This window comes from Varroa destructor, unplaced genomic scaffold (assembly GCF_002443255.2).
Source record: "Varroa destructor unplaced genomic scaffold, Vdes_3.0 BEIS01000006.1, whole genome shotgun sequence".
NCBI classification, from domain to species: Eukaryota; Metazoa; Arthropoda; class Arachnida; order Mesostigmata; family Varroidae; genus Varroa; species Varroa destructor.
In genome coordinates, this window is record NW_019211459.1 from 20,731,734 (window position 1) to 20,759,093 (window position 27,360).

The window sequence follows — 27,360 nt, forward strand, 5'->3', positions numbered from 1 at the left end:
TACTGAACTCAAAGCGGAATCGAAGGGTAGCCTAAAGACCCCTATTATTTTTGATTGGCGCGGAAATGTTCTTACCAACAAAAGTACCAACTGTGCTCCGAATAGCGTCGTGAATGGCCCCGTCAAACATGGCGTTGATGCAGGCACTGTAAATACAGAACAACGAAACAACGGTCTCAATGAAATCAATCAATTGCTGTCTATGTCTTGTCCATAAACAGCCTCTGTGTCGACGCTAGAACAGCTTTTTCCTCGGAACATGCTCACCTTCGAATATCCCTCTCCCAAATTCGAAATTATCTAGCTATGATCAGCTATACACACTATGTAGTTACGAAAGGCTTGTAGCATTTTCGCAGTAGCAACATTTTGTTAGTGCCATGTAAACAGCCACGATTGTTTTTGCATTACACCGAATCCAGCTACGAAATTCGAACAATGTCGGCTGGCGCCTTTGAAAGATGATTTCCGGTCCACAATCATAATTATCTAGATGTACATCTTTGATGGAGGTGTTCCTAGGCTACATATGCGAACCTGCATAATATGCTATGCCAATCACAATAGACATTTGGCCTATTCGTAAGAATCGACTGCGTGCTTTTGTTGGAGGACGTTGTGAAGGCCGAACATAAATCGTCTTCACTTTCGATGTTCACTGGATTCGAATCTCGCACGTGCACCAAACAAAGGTGTGACAGTATTTAACATTTAGACACTAACTGTTGTGTGTTAAAGCGTTTATTTAATAAGTTAATATTATTATTAACGACAAACGCAATTACCATGGACGCTTACTACCTATTTCGTGTTGTTACGGTTACTGGACCCTCTCAAGACACACTTAATGGAAACATCTCCAACTAGTAGTTTCATCACGGGACAACCTATTTTTTGGACGAGATGTGTGGTACGTTTTGGCGAAACTATGAAGGATGGCAATAGATACTTGACCAGAGCTAGATATGTACATACAGATGTCGAATCATGAAGATGCATAAATACTTGCTAGTCTAAGAAAGGTTAATGTAAGTATCGTTTCTACGTTATCTATATATATATATATCTATATATATATATATATATATATATATATATACGTCGTTTTTGATCTAAGGAAAAATCACCCCATTTGATATCAGTAGAATCAGTGGATCAGGAATTTTCGAATGTAAACAAGTCAGGATCAAGGATTATATATTGTATTGTTAAAGCAGTTTAATAATGTTTCGATTATTAGGCGTGGCTCGTAGTAATGCAGTTAAGCTTGTTAGTGTAATTAGGCCATTTGGGGATCGTCAACTGAAAAAATCATACTGCTTCGAGATTTTTACGATGATTGAAGATATAGCAGAATTACATCGATGTGTCAGCTGGTAGTTGAATAGCAAAATAGTGTAGCTTCCCACCTGCGGCCCCGTTACAATTCGTGTTACCACTTTACAGTTATGTATCTTTTAGAAAAAACCCGATCTAGTTGTCTGAACAATTCCGTCAGCCCGATGTGTTACGCTGGGATGATCGCTATAGAAGATATAACAATACAATTTTTAACATTGCCTTAGCCATTTCGTACCTTGAATTGTTTACTAATCCTTATTCATGTACTCTAATCTAGGCTATTGAGCCGTCACTGCGCTACCATTGACCGCTTACCTTTTTGCGGTTAGCCGCTAATCCTAACCCAAAACTTCAGGTAAATAGTACGTTATATAAGTAAACACCGAACTTAATCTCGTACAGTACCACACGGACAACAATAATAAACAATTCTTATAAAAAATCTCGTCTCTCTGCTAACTGATCTTTATATTTAGCTATCCTACAAATGTCGCTCATATTCTTGTATGTACATATATATATATATATGTGTGTGTGTATATGATATTTTATCCTAAGCCTATACGCATAGGACTCGGACTTCTTGCAGTCCTTTTCACATGCGGACACTTCCTGATTTCATAGTATTGACAATATTATCCAATTGCTTAGTTAAACAGTACTTATAGGTATTAGGAATCGACAACTCATTTTGTCTATATATATATATATATATATGAGTATATATGTAACTTTTTTGTCTACATATATATATATATATACAACTTGTTTATGCCATAGATCGCTTCGGCAAACTATCTATCACCGTTATGTAACTTGGCGGATACTACACGTCCATTTGTCATGGAACCTAATCCAAGCCAAGAGAGGCTAATAGATATCTAAAAGTTACGCCGCTCTTTTCGTTTATAATAAAAATGGTAACACTCGGATGTTCCGAGAGACGTTTTGTGGTGGCTTGCTTCATTGAAAATTTTTACTGAGCTTGGCTTTATAACGCTAGCCTAGGCATACCTAGGCACAAGAAATTGGTCTTTGTAAAAAGGACCACAGGATGAAAGTGCTTCACTATTTTATCTGTGACTCTATAAGAAAGAGCCCTACTATCCTCGCTGCATACACGATACGTTGTTGTTAATATGTGATCTTCGTCGCTCCATTGGTAGGAAAACAATTTGATTTTCTCTAAGAAATTATTGCACCTAATCATATAGATATACTCTCTGTACTGTTCCAAGAGCCGCCGGCACAAGGTCAACTAGCGGGCTGGGTCCCACAGCGTCAGTACGAAACACGCAGGGAAAATTTTCTGCAAATCGCTCTTAGCGGAACCTTTTTAGAAACGATTTTCTGCCTTCGGTTAATATGATCTATTCAGCAAACATTGAGATAACACTTCACAAGATTCCAAAGCACAAAATCAGGAATCAGACTTCGTCCGTCCGTCTGTGAGTTCGTCAGAGGTGGAACGAAAAATACGTAAATGCGCATAGAGGAGCTGAGCCTCCTTTTCGTACTCGTGTCGTGATAAATTCGCGTTCGAGAAGTTGGTGCCGATTGTAGCAACGAAACGAGTTAGGATTCACGTCGTGTTTAATGTATGGATACGTAACTGATTGTTAGTCCATTTACATAATGTTGAAGACATCTGCACCGCATACATATCTATGGATAAATCTGAATCTATTTCTGGCTGGCTTTGCCTGCGTATGTCGATACCAGAGATCTACATTAAAAATGAACCCCTCACGCCTTTGCGACGAGCACCAGCACACATACCTGATAGCGCAGGCACCAGCCGCGGAGCCTATCAGGTACTCAAGAATCATATTCCAACCAACAACGAATGCAACGAATTCGCCCACAGTCACATAGCTGTACATATAAGCAGACCCCGACGTATGCGGGACACGCACACCGAACTCAGCATAACAAACACCTGAAAAATGGAAAGAATGAAAACAGAAATGAGTAGCAAGAAAGACAATAAAAAATCGGCTTCTTTATTGCACATTGGACATGGCTACAGTTTACCAACAGATCCATGGCAACAGATTACCAATAGAGCAACATGTCTCTATTTCTAGATAGACAAAAAGAACCAAATGTGAATATATAAACTCGAAAGATTAACTTTACTCCGACGAATCAGCAAGCCCTACGCATAGTTCTTCTGTCTTTGCCCCTAGGTAGAAATTAACACAGATTTGCGCCCAGCTGCTACTCTGAATATTACCCTTTTGCACTGTCCACCCAAAAGTGATATAAGAATATTTTCAGCTCTATCGAAAGCACGCCAGCCACATTTCCTCCAGCAAAAGCCCGGTTTCCAGCAATAGCAGAGGCATTTGTCCCGGATGTCCTTTCAGTCGCTCCTAGTCGAAATTGTTTCTAAACACACAGTTAAAATAACGGGACCTACACCGGGTGCGCTAGCAAGAACATCTGTTGTCGCTTGTTAAATGGCCAACATATAGTTTTTAGAGCTTTCAGAATAAGCCCACTTACCTGGATGCCCACAAAGAAAGGCTTTTGTATTGCTGCAAACTATTTCGAAGTTGTTCAAGTGACTATTATTACTATCACGGCTGCTACTGAAGTAACTTTACTCTAGGCGGCGCTGAATACGAGCACCTATGGTATTAAGTGCCAGACGGCCGGTTGCGTTAGCCCTTTCTATAGAAGCACCAGGAGCGGTAGCAGGAGGCACGGAGAGGGGCGCAAACAAACGTGCTTTCTGCTCACTGGAAAACTCATTATTTGTCCGTAGACAAAAACTCATGGGATTTAACTGGGCATACAATTAGCAGAATGAAAGCAACTGTTATGCCTACCCTATAAAACGAAGCTTTTATTACAGGCTGACATATTGCGGTTTTAGTGCATTTGTTCGAAAAAAGAAAAGTCCTAGAACAGAACTAGCTTGAGCCACAAAGGGTTGACGTATAACTGTTGAATTAACCTAACCGAATTCTGCGGTATTATTAAGATATTTCGCTTATTATTTGGTAGTTGGCTTATAGTACCTTCATCTATTTATATGATTATACTATAACCACTTCTTAAAATATATGCTTCTACCTCTAACGTCGAATTGGGTCACACTTAAACTCCCTCAAAAGGCCACGAAAATGCATCTGTTTATACTGTGGCGTATTTAAAGTCCAGAACAAAATCAATTATAGTCACATTATAGATATATTACTATCATAACTTTAATTCTAAGGAAAACTTCATCAGAGATGTTAATAAATCTTTTTCCCGCCAGGGTTTCTATGAGCAGATAGCACTGTTATGATAGGAACAGGATCGGTATTACGACTATTGGACACTGTACAAAACGATCAGGGGGTGACATCTTGAACCGGTTCGCTGACTTGACAATTGAGTCGGAAGTCCCAGGGTGCGAATCATCAAACATAGTAATCGCTAAAAATAGATATCGATTGAATCGGCCACCTCGAATATTTTCCATGTCAATTCCAAAATAATTAATATCGTCAGCCATTAGAGTCGGTAGCCATTACGAGTAATCGTTTGACGCACTGACGATAATAATGTATTAGTTTTGCTATGCATGCATACGTACAGTTCAGGGTCAGAGATGCATAGAAAACCTCGGATAACACCATATATATACATATATACGTATATATGTATATACATGTATATATATACATCGATATAGATATTATATTTCATACGTGTCTGTTCAACTTATTCAATTTGCCCACATTTCATCGTTCCATCCGCCAGCAGCTAGAAGTTGCCGGCAACACGACCGAAACAAGATCCTCGTTTCTACAAACGAACTACGCAGGTATTACTACTCTGGCTCAGACAGTTTGTGTGGTGATGAGTTGGCCCTCTGGCCTGCTGAAACCTTGTTTACTCAGGTCCATCCTCTCGTCTTGATCAGTTTCCATTCCTTTTCAGCCTATCGACACGTCCTGCCATGTCCCGCGTATATGTTATGAGTATATTTATATTCCTTTGTCGTAGGAACCCAATCGCTTGCCTCTCTAGGCTTTCGTCAACCGCTTTCGACTGCCTTAGACATCCCAAGACGAAGGACGATCAGGAGTCACTTGTTGTTTTGGCCTTTATTCCACAACCTACTGCGTTCTCCTTTCGCGGCCCGCGGGGCAGGCCAACTGTGACCGTCTTATCAACTTCCAGTGTCCCTTTCATTCTAGACAGTCCTTCAAAAATCTGATGTCATGTTCCAACTGATGCGGCATATTGCTCACGGGTTTAAAGCAGAGAAAAGTTCATGTTATTAGTTTTGCTATAAGCATCGCTGTCTTAAAGGTGTGAACGGTCGCAAGACGTAACAGGAGGGCCGCAAGCAAATTCCAGCAGTTTTCCTTTTTGTTCTTCTGTGTGTTTTGCACATCAGGGAAAACCTCGACAGAAATTCTAATAAGGCCCGATTTAATCGTTCCTTGTTTAAGTGTTTGAGTTTAAGTACAACCTAGATTCTTTGTTCCTGCTACCCTAGAACTCATAAAAGTGGCAAGATACTGGCTATTACATGGACGAAAGGCAATGTGTAATGTGGGCGAAATAGAATAATACGTAGCTTTTAATTGAACGCAACTAGGTTAGTAGTAGGTTGAACCTTATGACACGTCCAGCGTAAAGATCTTGGCTGGCCAGCCTTCGTTTACGCGACATCACAGTGCCCTACAATGCACTTGATAAATCTAGTAAAACAGATCGGCAAATTTCACTAGCGTAACCTTCCTATTATTTTATATGACCTTCTTAGTATAGTATAAGTCTTTTATAGTATAGATAAAACTCTTATGGTTTTAGATTTAATTTCAGAGAACTTGCACCGCTGCCCGTGCATGATCTGGTCTTTGAAAGCATGACCCCTTTATAATTGTTCCATTATTCATTCTGCATTTTTGAAATAATAATATATAACACTTACTTGTTGGCTGCCATGTGAAATCACCATACACCTGTGACTTTACAGTTTGATCCGGATAATACAGATAATTAAAGTAACGCAGGCATAATGTTAAAGTCAGATTCCTCAACGTCTTCTTGTTTTTTTCAGACATCGTCGTCATTATCGTCTTTTGCAGCCCTCATGAGTCATCTCCCCGCAGGTTCCAAAGTTTCCCCACATAAGTGACTTTAACCTCCTTGCAATACAGCCATTAGCATTTACTACGTGACCTTGTGCCCGCAAGCTCGTAGAAACCCCAACAAATCAGCCTAGGGCACCTAACCTTTGTGTTCTGATTTTCCTCATTTCTTCTTCGTCTGCTGGAATGATAACAAACGTTGGACTATTGCTGTGTCAATGTCTGAGGGTTTCATTGCTCTCTAGGCTACAGAGAAAGCGACTTCGACAGAAAGAGACAGCGACAGGCAAAGATCATCCTGGCTTTTCTATACTATAACACGCACAACAACACAAACAGGAAACACAAAACGCAATCGACAGAAATCTCCACCGCCCCCCGGCCGTCTTTTAGGGGCCCTCGATGGTAATAACATATGCACGCATCATCGTGTACAAATTTACGTCCATTTAACTAAAGAACCTAATAAGGCGCCTAACAAGGGTTGATACGAAGTTCCACTTTGTGTCCTGACAAAGGGAAAATGATGCGCAGGAGATGTCTAACGTCACGGAGCACAAATAAGAGCTCACGTAGGACAGCATAATTAAGCGTTACGATACCTAAGTATACTTATTTTGTTATTGTAATTGGACACGTATATATATGTCTACATCTGCGTCTAGGTCTCTAGGTATGAACACGCACATATCGCACATCTGTGCTTTGTAATTTGGTCAAGTATTTTCAAAGGGCGCTTATTTACAGTGAGTTCCACGATGTTGATTAAACGTGGCGATATCGAAACACATTAGCTAGAAGCTGGTCCTTTTTAAGGCGTCTCGTCCTGTAGAATGGGACGAGCCAGAAAACGAATCGTGTTAGCGGTGAAGGCATCCGAGCAAAGCTGTTTTTTGTTGACAATGATGCTGATGGCACTGTCGCATCTAGTACAAAGTGTCATAGAAATTGCTGATTTCAATTGTCGCTGCCGCCATTATCACACCACATGACCACGGCAGTAGTACAAGGATCACGCAAACTTGTGTTTACGATAAGGTCAGGCTGAAGCGATAGCCAGTGCCTTCGCTTTAGCACGCCGTCAACGACGAATCAATACACGTATACAGACGACTCACTGAGGACATGAAGTATACGAACGCTATTACATTCGAAGACAAGTAGCGGTCGGTCATGATCACGCCACCTTTAACCTACTGTAGCGTAAAAAAGTTTACAACCCTGTTTGGCCGCCATCCGCTTGTATAGTTGTTAGACTTACGAATAAATGTGAAGTATTGCTCGTGGATTCATGAGCGCAGGCTCTGTTTCCGAGAGTATAGCTCGATTAATATACTCTCAATAGGTGATGCCTGGTAAAATATAAGCCCCGTTCGTTCCACGTGGTCATATGGCAGATAGTTTCTATGTAATTTGTTTTTCGTATTGAAGTCAATTTTACTCTTTAGTCCTCGAGTCGCCGCCTCTCGGTTGGTCCATCGTTGTGTGGTTGAGGTTTTAACAGATCTAGGGGGGTGCTTTGCTAAAATTTTTTTTCAGACCCTTTTCTCTCTACAGGCTCCAGAAGGCCACTCATAGTGTTCCTTGATCTATAGCCTAACTGTGAAAAAATGTCCCATCGTGTGCTTTATATTAACGTCTATAGTCGTAAAGGAAACATCAACTGCAGATGTCGGCGGGTATCAAAGAGATATGTCGGGAGCAAATTCAAGATTTCGTGCTGCGATATATTGGTGTAATACGGATCGAAGCGACGGCGCCGATTAGGACCCTTCACAATGTTAGCTACATGCTTGACGTATGGTAAATCTATAAATGTTAAACTGGACGACTTTATTATGGATACGGCTAAGTATTTCTTTCATAGCAATAGGTCAGTACGTGGCTAAAATAGACATCTGTGTAAGATAGGGGCTTTACCCGAAATATTGTAATTGCGTCTATAAAACAGGCTCAAATGCTTCTATGCTATTTTGGCTAAATAAACGGCTATTATGCTACCAAAATGAAATTATCAATAAAATTAATTATTTTAATTATCTACCTTTGTCAGCTAGCATTTTCAACACTATAAAAGTATAGATTTATAACAAGTGGCATCTATATGTTAGCCTGTACCGTACACATGACGATCTCGTAAGCACGGCTAGAGCTAATGTCACAGTACAGCTTCTGGAATGGTCGACCTAGGGTTCGCGGGGTTATGTTCGGCCTAACTATCGATTAGTTCCCGATTGAACTTATGGACGGTGAGAAGCATGACACAGACTAATATTTGCAAAGCTCCTGCACTCCGCACAAGCGCATTGAATATCGCGTCGCTACATGTTCGTCAGACTGGTCAAGCCCTTTCCAGGTCATAACCACTGTTTGATCGCATTCAGTTCCGCGAACTTTCGATTCCATTTTAGCGAGCTCTCTAGAAGTGCTGAAGTTGCGATAGGTTGAAGCAGCAACGAAGATTCTCAGCAAGCAATGGCGTCACCGCCGTTGCCTAGACAGGCGGTTGTATGGGGGCACTTCCAGGGCTTCTTTGTTATAGTTCGGTTCAAGATTCTTTACTATGAGGTTATCCAAGATTAAGTTCACTTCATATGCGGCGACTTGTATTGAGGTCCTGAAGTGTAAAGGTCCTGAGCGAGAAAACTGGCTGGGGCTAAGCATTGAAAACGAAGCTATTAAGGCTTTTCTGCATCTTTACGGAATACGTCAAGATAAACTTTAGCCATAATACGAGATTAGCAGTCTTGAGTAGGTGAATCGGTTAACGTATGTCAGCGGTTTGCCAGAAATATGTAGCGTATTACAGGCCACAACCTTGTTACCTCGCCTAAATTTCATCGTTTCGGTTTTGGCTAGATTGATGGTCAATCCCGATCCCGAGACTGCGGCGTGCAACCTGTCTGAGGCCTGCCGCACATGGAAGTGGCTGCTTCCATAAATAATTCAGTCGTTTGTATAGAGGAAAAGCTTCACCGTATTCATGGGTGCACGTATCTTGTCGGAACAATTTTTAAAGAAGACTGAAGAAAGAAGAGGGCGCAAGTTATTATCTTGAACCACACTAGCCTAAGAGAACGCTAACAGCTCCGAAACCCTAGCTTGTTTTTATGGAGTATCGCTACTACAACGTTAAGCACTCTCCCGGGAACGCCGGCCGTAAGACTGTGTAAGGCTGAATTCCTCGGGGTGGAGTCCATGGCAGCCTTAAAGTCTATAAATGCTGCGTTGGCATATTTCCGATCTACATATAGTTAAATTGTATTGCGTCATTGTTCGGCTATACTCGTAACTCTACAAGAAGTAGTGGGGCCGTCCCGAGTGGAGTACGTGCCCAAAATATAGCATTTATCATTTGTTTGATTGGCAATCCCACCTTATGTGAGGAAACAGATTGACGCTGCTGGAATAACAGCGTCGGTTTATTTATAAAGCCAGCTTTCAATTTGGCGTAAATCAAAATAACATATTCCTTCAAAAAATGTTAGGGGGGTACATCGGTCCTGTGATCTACCATACATACTCTGGCACCCTTCTATGGATAGACGATAACAGCGTTAAAAGTAGGCAAAGCTTAGAGACTGAATAGGATGTTTTCAGAAAAACTGACCTGGATAAACTTCACCTTAAACTTAGATAATCATCCAGTATTAGTATTAATGTGTGAACTTGTGTATATATCGACGAAGTACTTTACAACTGATGCATGTCAGTTGAATATAGTTAGCTGATAGTTAGCTAGAGCTTGCAGTAACATAAGAAACATAAAACAGATACACTGTATTTGATCAATACTAAAAAAACTGCAGACGGTCAGTTCTAATAATCTTCTTTGCTGAAGTAAAGAATTGTTCTATTGAATAATTGGGTTTCATTAAGGAAAATAATTTTTTTGTTGGCTAAATGTTTCTTCTTTCCACAGGCCAAACGCAGGACTATTCTGAGAGTACTATTGCAGAAGGTCCACAGTCCTCACACTGTATCATTGGGCGACCATTCAAATTCAGGGCATTACAGTTATGAAGCATTGCTAAAAAGATCATCGTCTTACGAGCACGTCCCCCACCCTCTTGCCATAATTAGAAAAAACTTCCCATCATGATAGGATAAAAAAAGCGCACTCTACGTAAAACTAGATAAAAGCGATTACGGTACAAACCAATAGTTCTCGTAAAAAGCATTGTAATGAGTACCGAAAACGCGTCGATGCAGTCCCTGTAACTTATGTCCTTTTTCAACATTTTGCAACCTAGATTAGAATTAGCGTTAGCAGTCCAAGGGGCAGTTAATCACTGATTTATACACCGTGTCTAATAAATTATTACTACAGACATGCCTACGTCCGTTCGTGCTATCTTTGCATCCTGGACGCTTGATCTACAAAGACCACGCAGGGTAGGAAAGCTTAAAACAATATTATATCATAGATCGTCTGGCGCCTATTTTAACGAGCAGTTTCTGGCACAAGTTCAAAAGTGCGATAGTCTTCAGCAAGCAAGACAAACGAACGTTTTGATAGCGGCTGATGAAGGCCAAAAATTGTAGCTTGTATTGGACAAACAAATATCATTTGCCGCCAGGTACGTTATCGAGTACTGCAGCAGGGACTCGATTACTAACACTGCAACATAGCAAAGGAGTACACTTACCGACAAAATGAGATGCCCTACCCTTCATTCATGGGTGTGAAGCTCCACTGAGCGCTACCTTCCGAGATCTGGTCGCACTTGATATTATTGGGGAAAACACTCGAAATGTCAAATGCAGCAGGTCGTTCCGGATGACGTACAATGTACTATGGAAGTAATTGTCGATCTCTTCCCTATTGTATCAGGATTAGATTTTATCCGGAGGACTTTCTTTGATTGAGCTATACTGTCAGTGAACATTTTCCCACGGGGAATGAATTTTCAGGTATGCTATTGCTAGAACCCGTAAGACATACATGGGCTTTCAGGTGCAACGGTGTTTCGTAGAAACTCCCCAAACATATTTGCTTAGAAACGCACGTAATCCTGATTGGTAAAAATTGACGGTTTCTGATCTATGCTTTGTATCAAATAGCCACATAACAGAGTCTTTACATGAGATAAAACTGAGTATAATAAGTATTTGTAACTAAGTGACCATATTAGAACCCTGAACTGGGGGAGAAATGATGGGTTGCAGTGGCACTCCGATTGCCATTGCTACAACTAATAATCATACGACTATGGAACAAGCTTCGCCTTTGCCTGCTCCTTCACGCTCCTAACGAACGGACGGCAATTTTATCTTTTACGCCACAGATTGTTCACGTGGTTCACCATATGGAAATATTATTCAATATGATATAAGTGTGTATTTGGGTAAGTTTTACTGCGTAAAAAAATACATTAGATCTTTTTTATCAGTACGAAGATTATTGAGCCCTAATGAAATGGTCAGACGAATAAGGACGTTGCCTATCCACTGTACAACATATGTAAACCAAAAGCGTAGCGTATCAGAGCCGTCATTGGCAGGACCATCTTTACAAAGTCACAAGCTTTTATGGCTCGCTATAATTTAATTAGACCAAGCTTCTCAGCTCTATTGACGCAACCCGTTGTGAGCATTGGAGAATTATGTTAATACGACTCCTTTATCTGAACCCTGGGAACTTTAGGTTCTAAACTTTGGGAACTAAAGTTAAACGTTAGGACATCGATGTGTACATATTCTAAGGCAAAGCCTTGCTCTGTCTACCACTATAATAATCTGTCAGCTGTATATTTTTTTATTATATATATATATATATATATATATATATATATATATTGGATAATCATGATGGATAGGCAACATCCTTATTCATCTGACAAGAAATGATGACGACTTTGTAGTAGCACGCAAAAAATGAAGTTCTTACAAAAAAGGTGGATATCATACCTACCTCACACCTACGAGTATAGGGTGCCTAACGGAACCTGTTGAGGTAGAAAAGTGCATAAGACGAAAGTATATCATCCTGTTTCATTGACTTACTTTGCTCCTATACATGAATAGGCTTGTCAGTGAATTCGATCGTCCTGGACTTAGCGTCCAAGTACCAGATAGGCAGAATGTTTTATATGGATATGAACGAAACTAGGTCAAAGGAACATTTGTATCGTATATAGTAGTCGTTTTGGCTACATAAGGAAATCGTCATAAGACTGAAGGATGATTTATATATATATACATTATAAGACGAGTGTCAAAAATACTGGACATGGATGGGTATCTCCAGACAACCACTGGTCTTTAGTTAAATGTAGTTGTTTGTGTTGAATAGTTCACTCGTTCATATAAGAAATCTGAAATATTCTTCTCTAATTTGAAAAGGCCAAGAAGAAAATCACAGTAACGATGGCCTTCCGCTTAAATCTAGCCTTACTTAAAACTGCAGATCCCCTCCTCGTAACGTCTATCGACTCTCAGACAATCTTAGATTCTTTAGCTCGTAGACTATACTCAATAAATTATTGGTATTAAGGCACGAATCGCCTCGATCGTACCTCTCTGATAAGCAGACACAGTCCCGACTAGATCAGGACAGATATGTAGTATCTCCAGCTTTACTTTCAAATACCCTTGGCTAAACTTTCAGCGCGAAAGACTTTGATAAACTATTGCTTGGTTGGAATAAAATTTTACCGTGGGCACAAAAACAATATTTCCGCCCATGTCAGACTAATTTAATGCAACTAATAAACATTGTTTTGTCGAAGAGCAACTAGAGTACGGACTGAATCGATATTACGGAACCTTTCCATAACTTCGATTTCCTGTTCTAGATGTTGTCTATGAATTCGTCTACTACAGTCATTCTATCTTACCGAAGTAAAAGCGATGCTTTTGCTTGATCTGCGCATAGTGCGTCATGATGCATCGTTTCGATGTACGATATGATTCACAAATAATGTGACCATTAATAGGAGGTTACGTATGTTATCCCCGTAACAACTTCACCCCTGATAGACACGTAGTGCAAACGAAACCTCTGCTACAAAAAAGAAAGAATACTATATACTCGAACGCATGCATCGCAATAGTAGTGATCCTCATCATGCGTGACTGTCGCGGAGAATCCTGTTGCAGACGATCTGAGAACAAAGGCGATGGTACGACCCAAACAATAGTGGACATGGCTACAGGCCGTATAGTAGCAAATGATGGCTAATGTTACCATTGTATTCCATAGCACCAAGGTTGCTATTACTAAATTAACATCGCCTTCTAACATAATATGAAGTAATTGTATTTATATATTTTTTTGTATATGTGTGTGTGTGTGTGTGTGTTGTAGTAGTGTGAAGTGGGGACTCGATAACTGTCCTACCGTATATTCAAAGAAATAATGCAAAGGAAAACAGGCCATCAGATTAAATATTTCTCTTTTGCTTGACACTTGTGTAATGCTTGCAGAAGCATGAATTTATGAACGTAAGAGTTAAGGCTAGGGGTGTTGGACGCAAAAAGTTTTGTGAAAACGAAATCGTCGCTTTTCAACGAAAACTGATGATAGACCAGATTGGGTCTCTGTTTATTGGCTTTAATTGCCGCAATAAAGTTCTAGAGGTAGGATGAGGCCACTATGTTTATTATAAACTATTTATCTATTGTATTTATATTTATTAAGCTGTGTCCGTATTACAAATTTCGGCTAGCGGTTCAAGTAAATACGTGCCGCATAATTAAACGTAGCCTAGCAATTTTCTCTACGTCGCTAATCGAGTTCAAATAATCTGAGAGATTTTGGCGTATTCAAAACAATAGCTATGTATGTATATACCGTCTATTGCCACTATGATAGATAACATTTGAGCGAAATAGTCCTTACCTGAAGAATATTTTATCAATTATCTAGCCGACATGCATATAATTATACATATATCTATGGTTGTATGATAAGTACGCCAAAACGACTTGGCGACAAGACGCATATGACTGTGGACTGAATTTTTTGGTCTAGACGAAGGCCCTCACTTGACGACATTTACGGCATCAGTATTGTCAAACATATATACACACACACAATAGGCATCTGTACTGAGCAAATTGTTTGATATCTTGAAAAAACACCTACCGTTGTCCAACAGACATGATCGCTCCCTATCGCATTAATACTATTCGGAACACTATTTGGAATCGGAACATGTAAGACACTCTGAGACTAGCTTGTTTACCTTCTTGCATTGTGCAGTAGCTAACGCCATATTGATTTTAGAACGGCAGGTGTCAGCAAACATCTTTTCCACCTATCTCGTTATAATATCGTAATGACGTCTCGTCCCCCTCACCTTTCCATAATGCACTTCACAATAATACACTACTCTAGGCCTTTTTACACTGTGGCAGACTTGGAACGCGTATAGCTTTTACGGATTCCGCATTCACTCTAATTTCCCAACTCGTTCAGCAGTAGGGGCGGCCACGAAGGAGCCCGAAGGGGGCATTCCTTCATTTAGGCTGGCTAAAGCATCAAAATATCTCGGGAGTTATGGAAACGCTAAGATCTTTCGTACAGTAATTGCAGTGGTAGGCGTAGTTGTAGTAAAGCAGGTTCCGACTTTCTGGCTTCCGCTTTTCAATGTCTTGATCTTTCCCTGACAAGTCTTTCTTTTAGGTCTTTCGGATACCTTCGGCCCACCGTCATAACTAAGTTGGGCGTCCAGAAAAGACGAGGCAGCACAGAAAGGCAAAAAACGCCATAAGAAACAGCACAGCGAATGGGCATACGTCCAGTTTTAATTCTAGCCTGAAAAAATTGACATTTTTAGCAAGTATCAGTTTGAATTGTGTGCTACTAGGAAACTTAATTATATGTAACCGCTTTTGTGCTGCACCATAGCTATTCATACGGCAGCTAAGGAGGGGGAAGTTTCTTATTGGTCTTTTATGCTAACTTAACTTCTTGCACTTTGGTTGTTCTGAACAGCTGAAAGCGTTTGTTCTAAACAGAGGCATAGTTCGCACCAAAATATACAATGCAATCAAGTCGTGATTCTCCTTCAAGTTAACGGAAATTATATTCTTAATAGGTATAGATTTTATCGATAATGGAGCTGGGTAAATTATCTAAATTCGCCCACAAAAGTGCCGCATGAGCCCAAGCGTGTAATCATTACAAATTTTGAACCCATTGAACTAGGTCGATTTTAGCAGAAAGAACTCTAGAAAGTCGATCTATCTGAGCTCCCAAGAAACGATCATTCCATTCGTAGTGTACCTACTTTTGTCCATGCTACGTAGTTTTATATAAATGAATAATAAGGCTACTTCGCTTCGCCTTTCACTGACGGTCGGCCGTAAGTTCAAAGTTCCTACATTATATTCGTAGACGTACTCAGCATCACATTCTAGCTTACCTTCTCCAGACATCTACTTATATGTAAGTTACTTCGGTATACATAATTACCGATGCGTCACATAAGACTGACTAACTTCGAAGCTCCTTTAATGCAAATGCCTTAACAAGACCTGCCAGGGAGTAATTCGTGCCCTCCTTGATGCTAACAACCACGCCTAATGAATTTGTTTAATATGGAGTTGCAACTCTTTATTCATTATATAAAAAAAAAAAACAGTCTACCATATATTAATCTCTTTTTTCGAGGACTGAAACCTTTTTAGGGTCTACATCTCTATAACGGTTAGCTGTGCCTACAGCACGTTCAAAATTATTTTTTTTTTTAAATGGATTAAGGACAGGAAATCTAATGCAACTTACAAGACTGGTACTGCTAGTCATTGTTAGTGCACGACAGGCTTGTACAGGAAAAAGGACGGAGCGTGGGGTACTATGTGGTGGGCATGGTCACCTCAACTATCATGCCGACACAGGACATTTTCCATATATGCGCTTTATATTCTCATTTATTCGGAGGTCTTGTCTTTTCAAATCACCTCGCCGGATACTAGCGCAGACGTCTTTATAACCTATCCGCACATGTCGCTTTCTGATCCTCGAAAATTTGCGGAATATCTTTAGGTAAGTTACCCTCGCGTCCTTGAATGTTCAAGAAGTTGAAGTCTATTCGGACTGCAGAATACAGGTACGGAATTCTGGATAGAAACAACTTTGAAATAACACCAATAAAGAACAACTTGATGTATTTACAAACTTGATATATGCAAAATTTTATTTAACTGAGCATCGACAAGGTGGGCTCCCTTGTAACTAGTCGTTTCATTCTCTAGCGTCTGGCCGTATCTATGAAATGACGTTTTTCTTTAGTATGTCCATCGTCTGTGGATTATCGCAGACCAGGGAACTCCGAGCTGTCCACGAGAGCATCTGTATTCAAACAAAACTACTCTCGGATGCGGCATGTGGGCTGGAGACATCACTCGCTCCTCTTTGTTGACCAAATCGTAAACTTTATTCGTTACTAGGAGATGGTTTCAGGCTTTTCTATAGCCCAAATCGTTGAAGCAGATTTGCTAAATGAGCGGTTTTATGACAATAGCCCGTATACGTAACTATTACGGTAATCGCTTCATTAAAGGACCACTACGGGGAGCGGTTGATCTCTAGAGGGTCTACGCGAGAGAGTAGCCAGAAATTGGATGAAGCGAATACCTGCCGCGAAAAAAATTAAGGGAGTCTACCTTATTGACGCTATCAATAACTATCTTAAGTATATGAAGTTTTTAATAAGGAGATATTTATCTAAATAAATTAAATTGTCTTTTTTTTATCGGTGTCTTATTAAAGTTGTTCCCGATCAGCTCCCTGTATTATTAGAGTCCTCGAATCACCTTCACAATCATATATGTTGTTGTATTTAGCTGCTGTCTTGGACACCTATAACGAAGCAGCTCATACATCTCTAGCAACGCGTTACAAACTCGTTGATAATCGTTCGATGATAATAACTCTGATCATCCATATCACTTAAGTGACAGAAACTTTCCGAGTGCCATGTGGTACGACCTAAAAACAACCTCGAGTACGAATGTTTCAGGAGGATACATTCACGGAATTACACTCCTGTACCTGTAAACACTTATCATGAGCTATCAATAATAATAAAAATTGTTCCTATTCAGTTTATTCTCATCTATCTGTTTAATACCGTTCCGCTGCAGTGTCGTCCTTACATTTTCCGCTTCAATATCGTCCGAGCGCGTCGCTCGGTCAATCGACTAACGTTTGGAGCGGTGCAATTTTCCCTGGAGCAATATGATTGTATCTCGCAGACGAGCGCTGCTATTACCCTTCTCCTTTTTCCAACGTTATCTGCAGCTTTTCCCATTACGAGAACTGCGTTTTCTTGATTGCCCACTAAAACACACGTAACGTATTGAAAACAGCGTGAGCATCCGGCATAGTAACAAAAGTAATGGTAATAATATCTAGATATTTAAATATAGATTCCGAGTTCTATACACGAAGCTGCATTAGCATTGCGTCGAACATATCTACATAAACTTTTATTGCCGGGTATAGCATGTTTGTTGACTGTATACGTGGCGTCCAAAACAAGACAAACATAATTCGCGCGCAGGATCTCATATTATTTTTACAGAATTATAGAAAAATCAACGCGTTCGAGCGGCCAGTCATTCTGATTGCTTGGCGTTCCTGTAAGACCGAACGGCACCTGCGTAAATGAAACGACGAGTCCCATCAAATGAGAAGAAACCGGATAAGACGGAGAGAGTTATCAAACAACCAATGCTTCTAGCTGTGGACTCAGATACCTGGTGAGGTTTAGGAGTTATTTATCTATCTTGTTGTGCTTACAATAGAACGGCATTTACAAAGCAGAAACGCGCATGATGTCTGTGCTCGACGACTTTCTCGTACCTGTCACGCATACGGATATGCGAACTGTCATATTCAATGCCAAGTCATGTCACGTTTAGGTCACGCTACCACTCTACCAAGGACCCATTAAACCGCCATCGTGCTGGCCCACTGCATTAAGGCGCCGTCGCTAAGGTGGCAAAAGTAACAGAGTACGCTCCATGGACTGCTGCCTGTCGGTTTTTCGAGAAAGCGCGACCCGCTATGGCTCTATGAGTCTGTCTGGGTCATACCACTTCATCACCGGGCCAGCCCCCATGGGAAAAAAGAAGAAAAACAGGACTGGTAAATTAGAAATGCGGAAGGCTCCGCGTGTTTAATGTGAGCAAGACTTGAATCCTAATTGGTTCTGCAGGCAGAAGGTCTTGGTCGTAGGCTTACTATTGGCCTTACATCTCTACCACCTACGCTCCTAGCACAGATAATGGAACAAAACGTGTATATAGATAAACGTTTATATAGATGATATAGGCCAGATGTTGTATTTGACTTTTTTTAGAAAACGTTGCGTGCATAGTGTTGGTTAGGTGAGGGTGTATTTACTTGGCCTAAATTTATAGGTATGGTTCAATAAAGGACATAGAATACGGATGGTGAGCATATAGCCAATAATCATAGGAAACAACTGTTGGTAATTTAATAAACTACGGCCTTAGCTTTAAGACTGAATGATTTAAAGTTGTAAAAATATATTTCTAACAGAAAGAACATTCACGATATAATAATAATAATAATAAGATTAATTACTGTCCGAGCATTTAAGTCGTTTATCTTATGCATCTCTTTGAGTGCGTTGTCATGGCAACTCTGTTGGTTAACAAGTATGCAGGCGCGCTGATTCAAATTTCAGCGCTAACAGATATTATTAATCAAAACTAGCAATTAGAAAAGTACGAAATTAAGCGAACTAAAAAATTTCGAAAAAAATAAGGAATTATAAGTAACTTCTTGTACGGTTAGCATGCCGCTAAAACTTCCGAAAAAAAAAAAGGCATCTCATTATATGTTGTACATTGTACGTGCTCTAAGATAGATTGCTTTACAACTCATTCCATACGACACCAGTACAATTGCACTCTTTTTCTGTCGTTCCACATTTAACACAGGGCTGATTAACTTGCACTTTCGGTTTTTGTGCTCCCGAAATATACTCCACCAAGAAAACTTTTTTTGCTACGTAAAACTCAGAAAAGACGCGTAACTATAGACCGGTGTGATTTTGATCAATAGGAATGCTAACAATAGTATGATCAATAATTGGTTCTAGCTTGGTTCTTCCTACAGTCGACTCTGACCATTCGTCATATCTTGTGGCTGTTGCAAAGATTTATAAAAACTTGTCCTAGATTTTATTGACGATGCTGTTTGCTCAAGTAAATAAGAGATTTACAAATTTGAGGATACTCACTAAATTAATGTTTTCATTGCTATTCACTTTGGTAAAGTTTCTAAAGGGTCTCGTTTCATGTTCTGCTAGATTGGTTGTAGTTTTCAGTTAGTTTTGTTTCTTCTTATTTGCCTCTATGGAACCATTTTCCAGTGTATTTTTTCCTTCAACCATGGGTGGGCTATAATGAAGACTGCCGTTGGTACTGTTCACCAACTCATCTTGGGACCCGTCGGTTCGCTTCAGCCATTATTATGTCGGAACATAAGTAAAAGCGGTCCTACCATTTCTCCTGTGAATATTACGTGAGACCACTATATTTCTTATTTCAGGATGTCCGCCAAACAAGTTCTGGTGTTTCAGAGTATGCGAATGTAAATTCCTACCAACATATATATATATATATATATATATATATATGAGGATAAGCTTACGTACGTGTATCTGAGTTGTTTAATATACTTACATGTCCATCTTGGCGGTAAGTAGCCATTGTTTTTCTACTGTATCGACAAAACACAAAAATACGCACATACACAGCTGGCTGGGACCGACCTTTGTTGGGGTGCCTTTGAAAGATAGAAATTTTTTAATGCAATACGAATAGGTCTGTATTCAAAGATTAGCTGACAGGAACAGCATTATTTGCTCTGATCTATACTATCTTCGATAGATTTCAAACGTTGTGCATGTAAATACGACAGAAAAGTCTTGCCTGTTGGCCCATGACCCCATGATAGGAATGCTGAGTGAATATGAGATCACGTTATCCGTGTCCCACTTCATTTCGCCTTAGTACACAGCCATACAGTATAAGAACTTACGCGCACCGTGGGTATTTTCGCATAGAACCGCCCAAATGTACATGTACATACAAGTGCATATAAATTGAAAATATTGTTTATCGCTGCCTTCAATTACAATGCCACAGATGTAGCTTTTCTAGCATTTTTCCAACAAGCTTATAGTACGCATGTGATGAGTCTGATGATGAATCGCCAGCCACGCTATAAGCCCATAAGGCAAACATTTTCTTACAGCATATGGGTATCGAAGAAATCCAATAAGGACGGTATAATAAGTAAAACTCAGAGCTAGGTAGTTTAACGCATTGCCGAAGAGCTCGTTGGTCAAGCTTCTGCCTACCGTTCTGAGAACTAGAAATCGGCAGAATCGGTGTCTGTTGATTTCTTTGTTAAAACCGTAGAAAAGTATAGCTAGAAAAAAAGGCCTAATTTCCTGTAGAAAAATAACTATTTATATCGCTGTGTAAAATTGGTTACTTTATCCTCAAATTACATTCGAGTCTATGGCAAAACCTCTTGCATCATTTAGTATAAATCAGATTTTCCACAGACGTAATTGTTTCAGTACGGTTTTACCTAATTGAACTATACTTATGGGCAAAAAGACCCGTGAAAATCGTTAAACTCACCACACATATGCATGCTAACGTTTATGCACGTAAGTGTATATAGGATCATTATAATTAGCATGTCTTTTACTAATGGCTCCAAATGACGGCAACGCTATTCTTAGCAGCAACGGCGATAAACGGAAGCTTGCACCACGGCAAAATGGTGACGCAGATAATATGGGGTACGTATCAAAATTAGGATGCTTAGTCACTGTCAGCGACGATATTTTACCCTTGATTTTCTTTTTAGGGATCCTCCATTTCTGCTGTTTGCCTTCTGGAAATATCCAGTGGTAAACTAATCCACAGGATGATGAACGGAGAGCAACGCTTAGCTCAGTTCCAACTGAGGTGGTAGACATGTAAAAACTGTGTATGGGAATATACGAACGACCCGCTTTTTCGTTCGCCTGTTCGTAGAAGGAGGAGGTCAGCAAGAACATTAGAATTAGTTTGTCCTAACGGTGTTCAGGCTGTGCCTTTGGTTAGATTTAGGTTGTACAGAACGTATACACGCTTCTGCACTCGAGCGAGATATGGGTACCGAGCGCTTCATAGCCATCGTTGCTCCCTCTGTACATCAAAACACAAACCATGTACTGGGCTTAAATAATTCTGTTACTCCATTTTATTTGTTGAGGTAAAAATCCACAAGTGCTACTATAAAAGTACCTCAAACCTCTGCGAATCTGAGCAGCTAATGTGCGTAGAATTATCCTGCTTTTCAAAATGGCCTATTCCAACTTCGTGCACCCCCATCTATAACCCTATAATTGCAGAGTATATCATTATCGGCTTATTTTAATTTCTATGGGGACATATTCGCGCTATTTATTCAAATCATCTGAGTCTAATCCACACAGGTGTGACAATTGAGGCTCGACCACCCAAACGATTCCGTTCTGAAGGTTCTATATATTACAAAATTGTCGGTATTTTCTCTATAATAAACTTGAGCGTCTTATACCACACGGAGCAACTCATGTTACTAAGTTATTAAAACTACGTAAAAACGTGTTTTTCCGGCTAGAAGCTACGATGTGTTTTTGTTTCTATGTTCTAGGTTGTAGATCGATATGGGCGAGAAAGTAAAATAAAATAAGTAAATGAAAGCAGCAAGTTCCTGTATCTTTCCTTTTTGATAATAGCTCTTACATGGACGATTAGTGTTTGGCGTGTCCAACCTTGAATATAGTAATAACATACATACGTATATATAATAACATATATACAATACTGTATAACAATTGTCAACGGACGCATCGATTTCTTTTTATAGTCTGTTACGGTTACATACAATTCAAAAAAATATAGCCTTAAACGCTGTCTCTACATGTTGGCTGTTTCTTTTCGCTATAAAGGATCTGTTTGTGTATTTTTCTATAGCTATTTGCTTGTTTTCTGCTCGTTCGTGCCGTCCCTGTACGTGTTTTATGTGCTTGTATATGTAGGCGCAGGTAAGCCTCGTATTATCGTATACATTAGCGAAGTATACACAGGCACTTACGTCTCACACGCTAATAGAGCCGCTCTGCCATGATTCATCAGACATTTGTTTGCATAGTACAGAAAACTTCACGTGTTGATAATATCAATTGTGTGTTCTTCAGATTTCAGATTTCTTTTTGAACGACACTCAAGTTGATTCATAAACGAGGTTAAGATTTGATTGTGATGTTTTGTTAGTGCTGGGCTGCTTTGCCCCACGGGTGATAGTTCGATTCGGAGTATCCGATGCAGTGGAACTAAATAAGACGAACAGGTTCATTAAGTAAGAAAACATATCCAGGGGGTAAGAGCTATTGCCCTCCAGCAGAGTCACAGTTCGAAATAATCTAGTTTCTATCTAGCTAGTTTCTATGGTTATGCGAAGACTTTTTCCATCGGCAGATTTTATGGATTGCATTTTTGGAGCAAAAGGTCTAATGATGAGATTCTACAGGTGTAGGATGCACGCTCATGCGCAAGTGTTAGTGGACTGAGCAAATATTTGTTGTCTATAAACACAAACCTCCTTGAAAATGAATAGGTTTGTTAGCTGATTGCGAGAGTTCTATACGAGTACAAATACAAAAATAAAAATATATACAAGATCAGTTGCTACCGTGACGTCTGGCGAACTCTAATCAACAGCAAGCAAATATAGGTGGTTTATGAAAATAGAGAAATAACCGATGTATGCTTATGCTAAAAAATGCGAGGCAATGTTGATCGGTAGGCAGTATTTAGAAATAAGGCGATAGGTTATATTCATTTTGTATATGATGCATATGGCCGCTATCTTTGGGGCAGCATTGTCCGTCCGCTTGCCAAAGACATAATAGTATAAATTTCATAAAGCCTCAAAAAAAATATTATACTCCCATGTCTCAATAATGAAGATGACAGAGGCCGAAGTTTAGGTTGTAAATTCTTCGAACGAGTAAAGAGCGCTTTTGTTTGCAAGAAAAGCGGGATTAAGGACCAAACAAAGCATGGCGATAGCGATTTATTTAGAGGATGTTATCAGGGTTGAATCAAAACGACAGTTGCCAGGTAGATGCAGTCATCGTTCTTTAGAATAGGAGTCAACGATATTTTACTTCGATGGTCGGGCCTTATAACCCATAACCACCATCCCATCTGCTCACATCGACTCGCTGAAGAACTTCAAATTGTCTATGAGCCATGTGATGATGGCAACGAGCAGAACGTGATTTTCCGAACACTGAAGGTGCGTATCCTCCGACCCTTAAGCTATTTTTGTGTTAAAGGTTTTTAGCATACATATTGAAATTTTTCTTCAAGCTGAGACAAGCGAAACACTTGTTACCCGCTAGTGTCGGCGGTGATCCATGCTTTTTCACGACTGCTAAGAGCGTAAATTTTTAGTTTACTTGCTACGTGGTTTTCATGTGTTTCAATACGAGATGCTTCTGCTCCATTGCTACTGTCTCTTCGCAACAAAACTCGAGAAAAATACGAAACCTCGTCAATTCCTATAGTGTTGCAATCTAGTTGACAAAATGGGGCGGGTTCTCTGCTTTCTGTGTTAGCATATGCACTTTACAGGTAAGCGCTTCGATCTAATAGCGAAACGCTTTCAATGCCTGTCTCCATATCCTCGTTACTCGAATCCGTGGAACGAGGCAATTGTGAAGGTGGAACATGTTGAGTTCGTCTGTTATTTTTACAAAGGCATCGGTGTTCAACGAAATACGGTCAACGTGAATGCTAAATGCAACTGCTTCAAATCGGCTCTAAGAGGCAAGACATCTGCATTTACGGCTTGAAGTTTGCGCGGAAAACCAATGAAGATATCAGGATTTCTGGAGACAAGTTTCACTAGGCCTTAAAAATTCGCCTCTTCAGGGGACAAAATTCATTTTAGTGAACTGGATATTAATGCGTCGTCAACTTAATTTCTGACTGTTCGAAAACGACGATTGTAATTGAAACATGTCCCACATAGCATAAAAGGTGTACGTGCTTCTAACCATAGATGGATACGAAACAAAAGAACTGCAAACATACGTACATACCAAGTTTTCTGGCTGATCGTTGCCCATCCATGGAAATCGTTTACATTCACGCTAGCGTATCGTGCTGTTTGTAGCATATCGTAGTTCTTCTTGTTACCAGACCACACTCATCACAGCTCAGTACGTATAGTGAGTTATCGGTTACGGTCACATTTAGTTGCGTGTCTGGATCCCTTCAACTTAATAGTTACTATTGTAAGTTGGTATCACAAAGGCGAAAACGTTCTCGTTATATCAGTACGCTGTTTTGTGTAGGGGAATGTATCGCAAGTGCCATGGTTGGACGGCCTTCGTTCTCTGAATGAAGTCGCGTGCGGTGACTCAACAGGTACATATCTGTTATTCGTCTACGTGGCTTTTTTTTTGGTTACCGGCTCAGTTGAGATGTGTGATGGTATATGACAGTTATTCGACTTGCATTTATCTGGCCTCGAAAAGGCCTTTTGTCCGACGGTTTTTCCTTTATTTAAGATAGATTCAGCTAGCGAAAAAAATTAGATTTACAAAAAGTAGCAAAAAAAGCTGGCCTCCCAAAGATGATTTTTTTAAGCCTTAAAATGTTTTTCAATTGCTATAGTGAGTTGCACTTACAAATAACTTTTCCTATTGTCTGGCTTAGGTCATGAAACTACCGTTTGCGTAATGTTGCGTTAGATTATAGATATAAGGTACAATGGCCATGTACATAGTTCCAAGGCAAAAAACAACTATGTTTTCTGGTATAACATATGGTATAGATGGTATAATGTCTATTCTATATGTTATTGGTCTAACCTACTATTGACATACGAAAGGGGCAAGCGAAGAGCTTCTACTAAAGGCATATTTTCTATGCCTTCCAGTATCAAACGTCATTGTTATCTACGCCTAGCTGTTAACGTCGTTCAAATGACCTTTCGAAAGCGAGAGATATGGCCAACTTTCGTCGCGGCGGCAAGCGAATGGGTTCCTTTCTTCTATCAATGTGGTCCTACTGGGGACGGTATCGATATTGAAGGTGTTTCCACACGTTGCGGCTAGTACGAGGCTATCTCGTTGCTCGGTATCAATGTTATTGGTATCACTACTAATCTATATAATTTGTGGTAAAAATTCTACTTGTTGTTTTCGATTGTTCGTATAGCAAAAGCGTCTGTTTAGAGTTATTGGTGAGTCGTTGTGCTTATCGAGCTTAGCCGAATGTTCAATTCTAATATAAATATCAAGGAAATTGCATAATACCCGAAGTCATTGGTCGTCCTTTTACGGCTTCAGAGCGAGCAGATTTTCGCAGCGATAACGGGTCAGGCAACGTATTTTTTGGACTCATCGCTAAATTAAGTATCAAAGAAGCATAATATTGTTTGTCTTTGGGTATATTTAATTAATAGTTTAATAAATAGCCATCGTGTATCATCGGCATCGCTCAGCTTTGCATGTACATATGCGCCACAGAAATGAGTAACAATTAAAGCTTCTATGGCTACTTTTATAGTCCACATAATCCAGGTCGAACTTGTGCATTATCCAAGCGGTTCTCGTTAGTTTCTATAAACTTTTTTATTGTTCAAAGTACCACTATCTCAGGCAGGCCACATCACCTAGGCGAGGTGATATCGTCTTAACTATTCAGTGGGCAAACGCCAAGCTTGCCGTATTGGCTATGTTTACCGCGTCCGATTATGCTGAAGCAATGTTTGCCCTATCAGAGTGTTGATCATCGGCCTGCTTGAACGAGGAATCGCACTTGCCTAACATCTCAGCTACGATAAACACGTATCACTGATAACTTGCTAAAAGCGTGTATAGACTCGACGTTCTGGTCCAATAAAAAATAGATTTCATAAATACATTTCTGTATGTCTAGCCGACACCGTGGATCTGAGCTAGGAACGGACCCGGTGGGTTGCTCAAATGGTATGCTAATCCGTCAGTCCAGGTCTGTAGAACTGTTTCGGCCATAGCAATCGAAATGTGTGGCAAAAAATGTTTTTGATTTTTCTTTTATTCAATGGTTTTATCTGCGAGCGGTGTTACTAACTAAAGCTGATTATTTGTGAGGAACAAAGGATGCTGTTAGGATCCGCTAAGATTTTTGATAGAAAAAAATATGAAGGCTGAAGCGTACTCATCGAAAGTGGAAGGAACGTAGATAAAAACAATACAAGGGAGCGGTTCGGCACTGAAGCGGTATTAAAATGAAGGGCAATACACTGGCTTCGCCCTCGTTACAAACAACAACCTTTGTATTGTTACCACTATTATTTCGACACGAATAACAAAGCTGAGTTGGATGATTTTCACAGTTATGGTCTATGCACTGTACTATTTTTTCTATTATACTACGATATGCTATTGTATCACGTGCGATTTTCCGGCGTCCGTGCACACCGTAGAGTGATTCACCAGCGCGACGTAGCGTTAACAGCGCCATCAATTGTTATAGCTCGTTCCATTTTCTATATAATTACATTAATTAGTTTGTTTAATTGCAAGTCCGGCCTTTTTTTGGAAGCATCGCCTATCCAGAGTATGGCGCTGAAATTCGAGAGAGATTTGAGACACAAACTGTGCCTTTCGGGATAAGACATGCGTCGACACCAGCATCGTGACAGAATATTGTCCGTAGATAGAATTTCAGATCTGAAGGATTCAGAAACTAGCAAATACTATAGATGTCAATCTAGTGACAAATGTGACCGATCAACTGAGAAAGAGAGGATCCAACACGCATTCGTTCGAATTACCGCCTATGTCAAGTGCCTAGAAATTCAGCCTGTTGGTGAATGATAACTTTGATC

The 27,360-nt window shown here is 40.0% G+C and overlaps 2 protein-coding genes and 1 long non-coding RNA gene across 9 annotated transcripts in view; 1 reads left to right on the forward strand and 2 right to left on the reverse strand.

The window, feature by feature from the left end:
* Positions 1 to 27,360, reverse strand: part of LOC111252435 (putative cationic amino acid transporter) — a 158,753-nt gene that overhangs the window by 24,690 nt on the left and 106,703 nt on the right. For all 3 annotated transcript variants that reach the window (XM_086993131.1, XM_086993130.1, XM_022810316.2), the window contains 2 exons: positions 3,121 to 3,280; positions 76 to 146 (listed from right to left, as the gene is read on the reverse strand). In XM_086993131.1, the coding sequence (XP_086849257.1) occupies positions 76 to 146; positions 3,121 to 3,280 (231 nt within the window). The remainder of the gene's footprint in view (positions 1 to 75; positions 147 to 3,120; positions 3,281 to 27,360) is intronic.
* LOC147754978 (uncharacterized) lies at positions 268 to 22,034 on the forward strand. 5 transcript variants are annotated; one of them, XR_015330354.1, is made up of 5 exons: positions 268 to 1,028; positions 1,619 to 1,696; positions 17,975 to 18,152; positions 18,315 to 20,123; positions 21,310 to 22,034. It is a non-coding gene; the product is annotated as an uncharacterized LOC147754978 (long non-coding RNA). The 5 variants fall into 5 exon arrangements; XR_015330353.1 differs by having other exon boundaries at positions 294 to 1,028; positions 18,315 to 22,034; XR_015330356.1 differs by having other exon boundaries at positions 296 to 910; positions 18,315 to 22,034.
* On the reverse strand, positions 14,028 to 25,368 carry LOC111252437 (uncharacterized). The gene is made up of 3 exons (XM_086993134.1): positions 24,581 to 25,368; positions 17,547 to 17,730; positions 14,028 to 15,201 (listed from the first exon to the last, which is right to left on the reverse strand). Exons 1-3 carry the CDS (start codon positions 24,609 to 24,611, stop codon positions 15,102 to 15,104), a joined length of 315 nt encoding a protein of 104 aa, XP_086849260.1. The 5' UTR covers positions 24,612 to 25,368; the 3' UTR covers positions 14,028 to 15,101.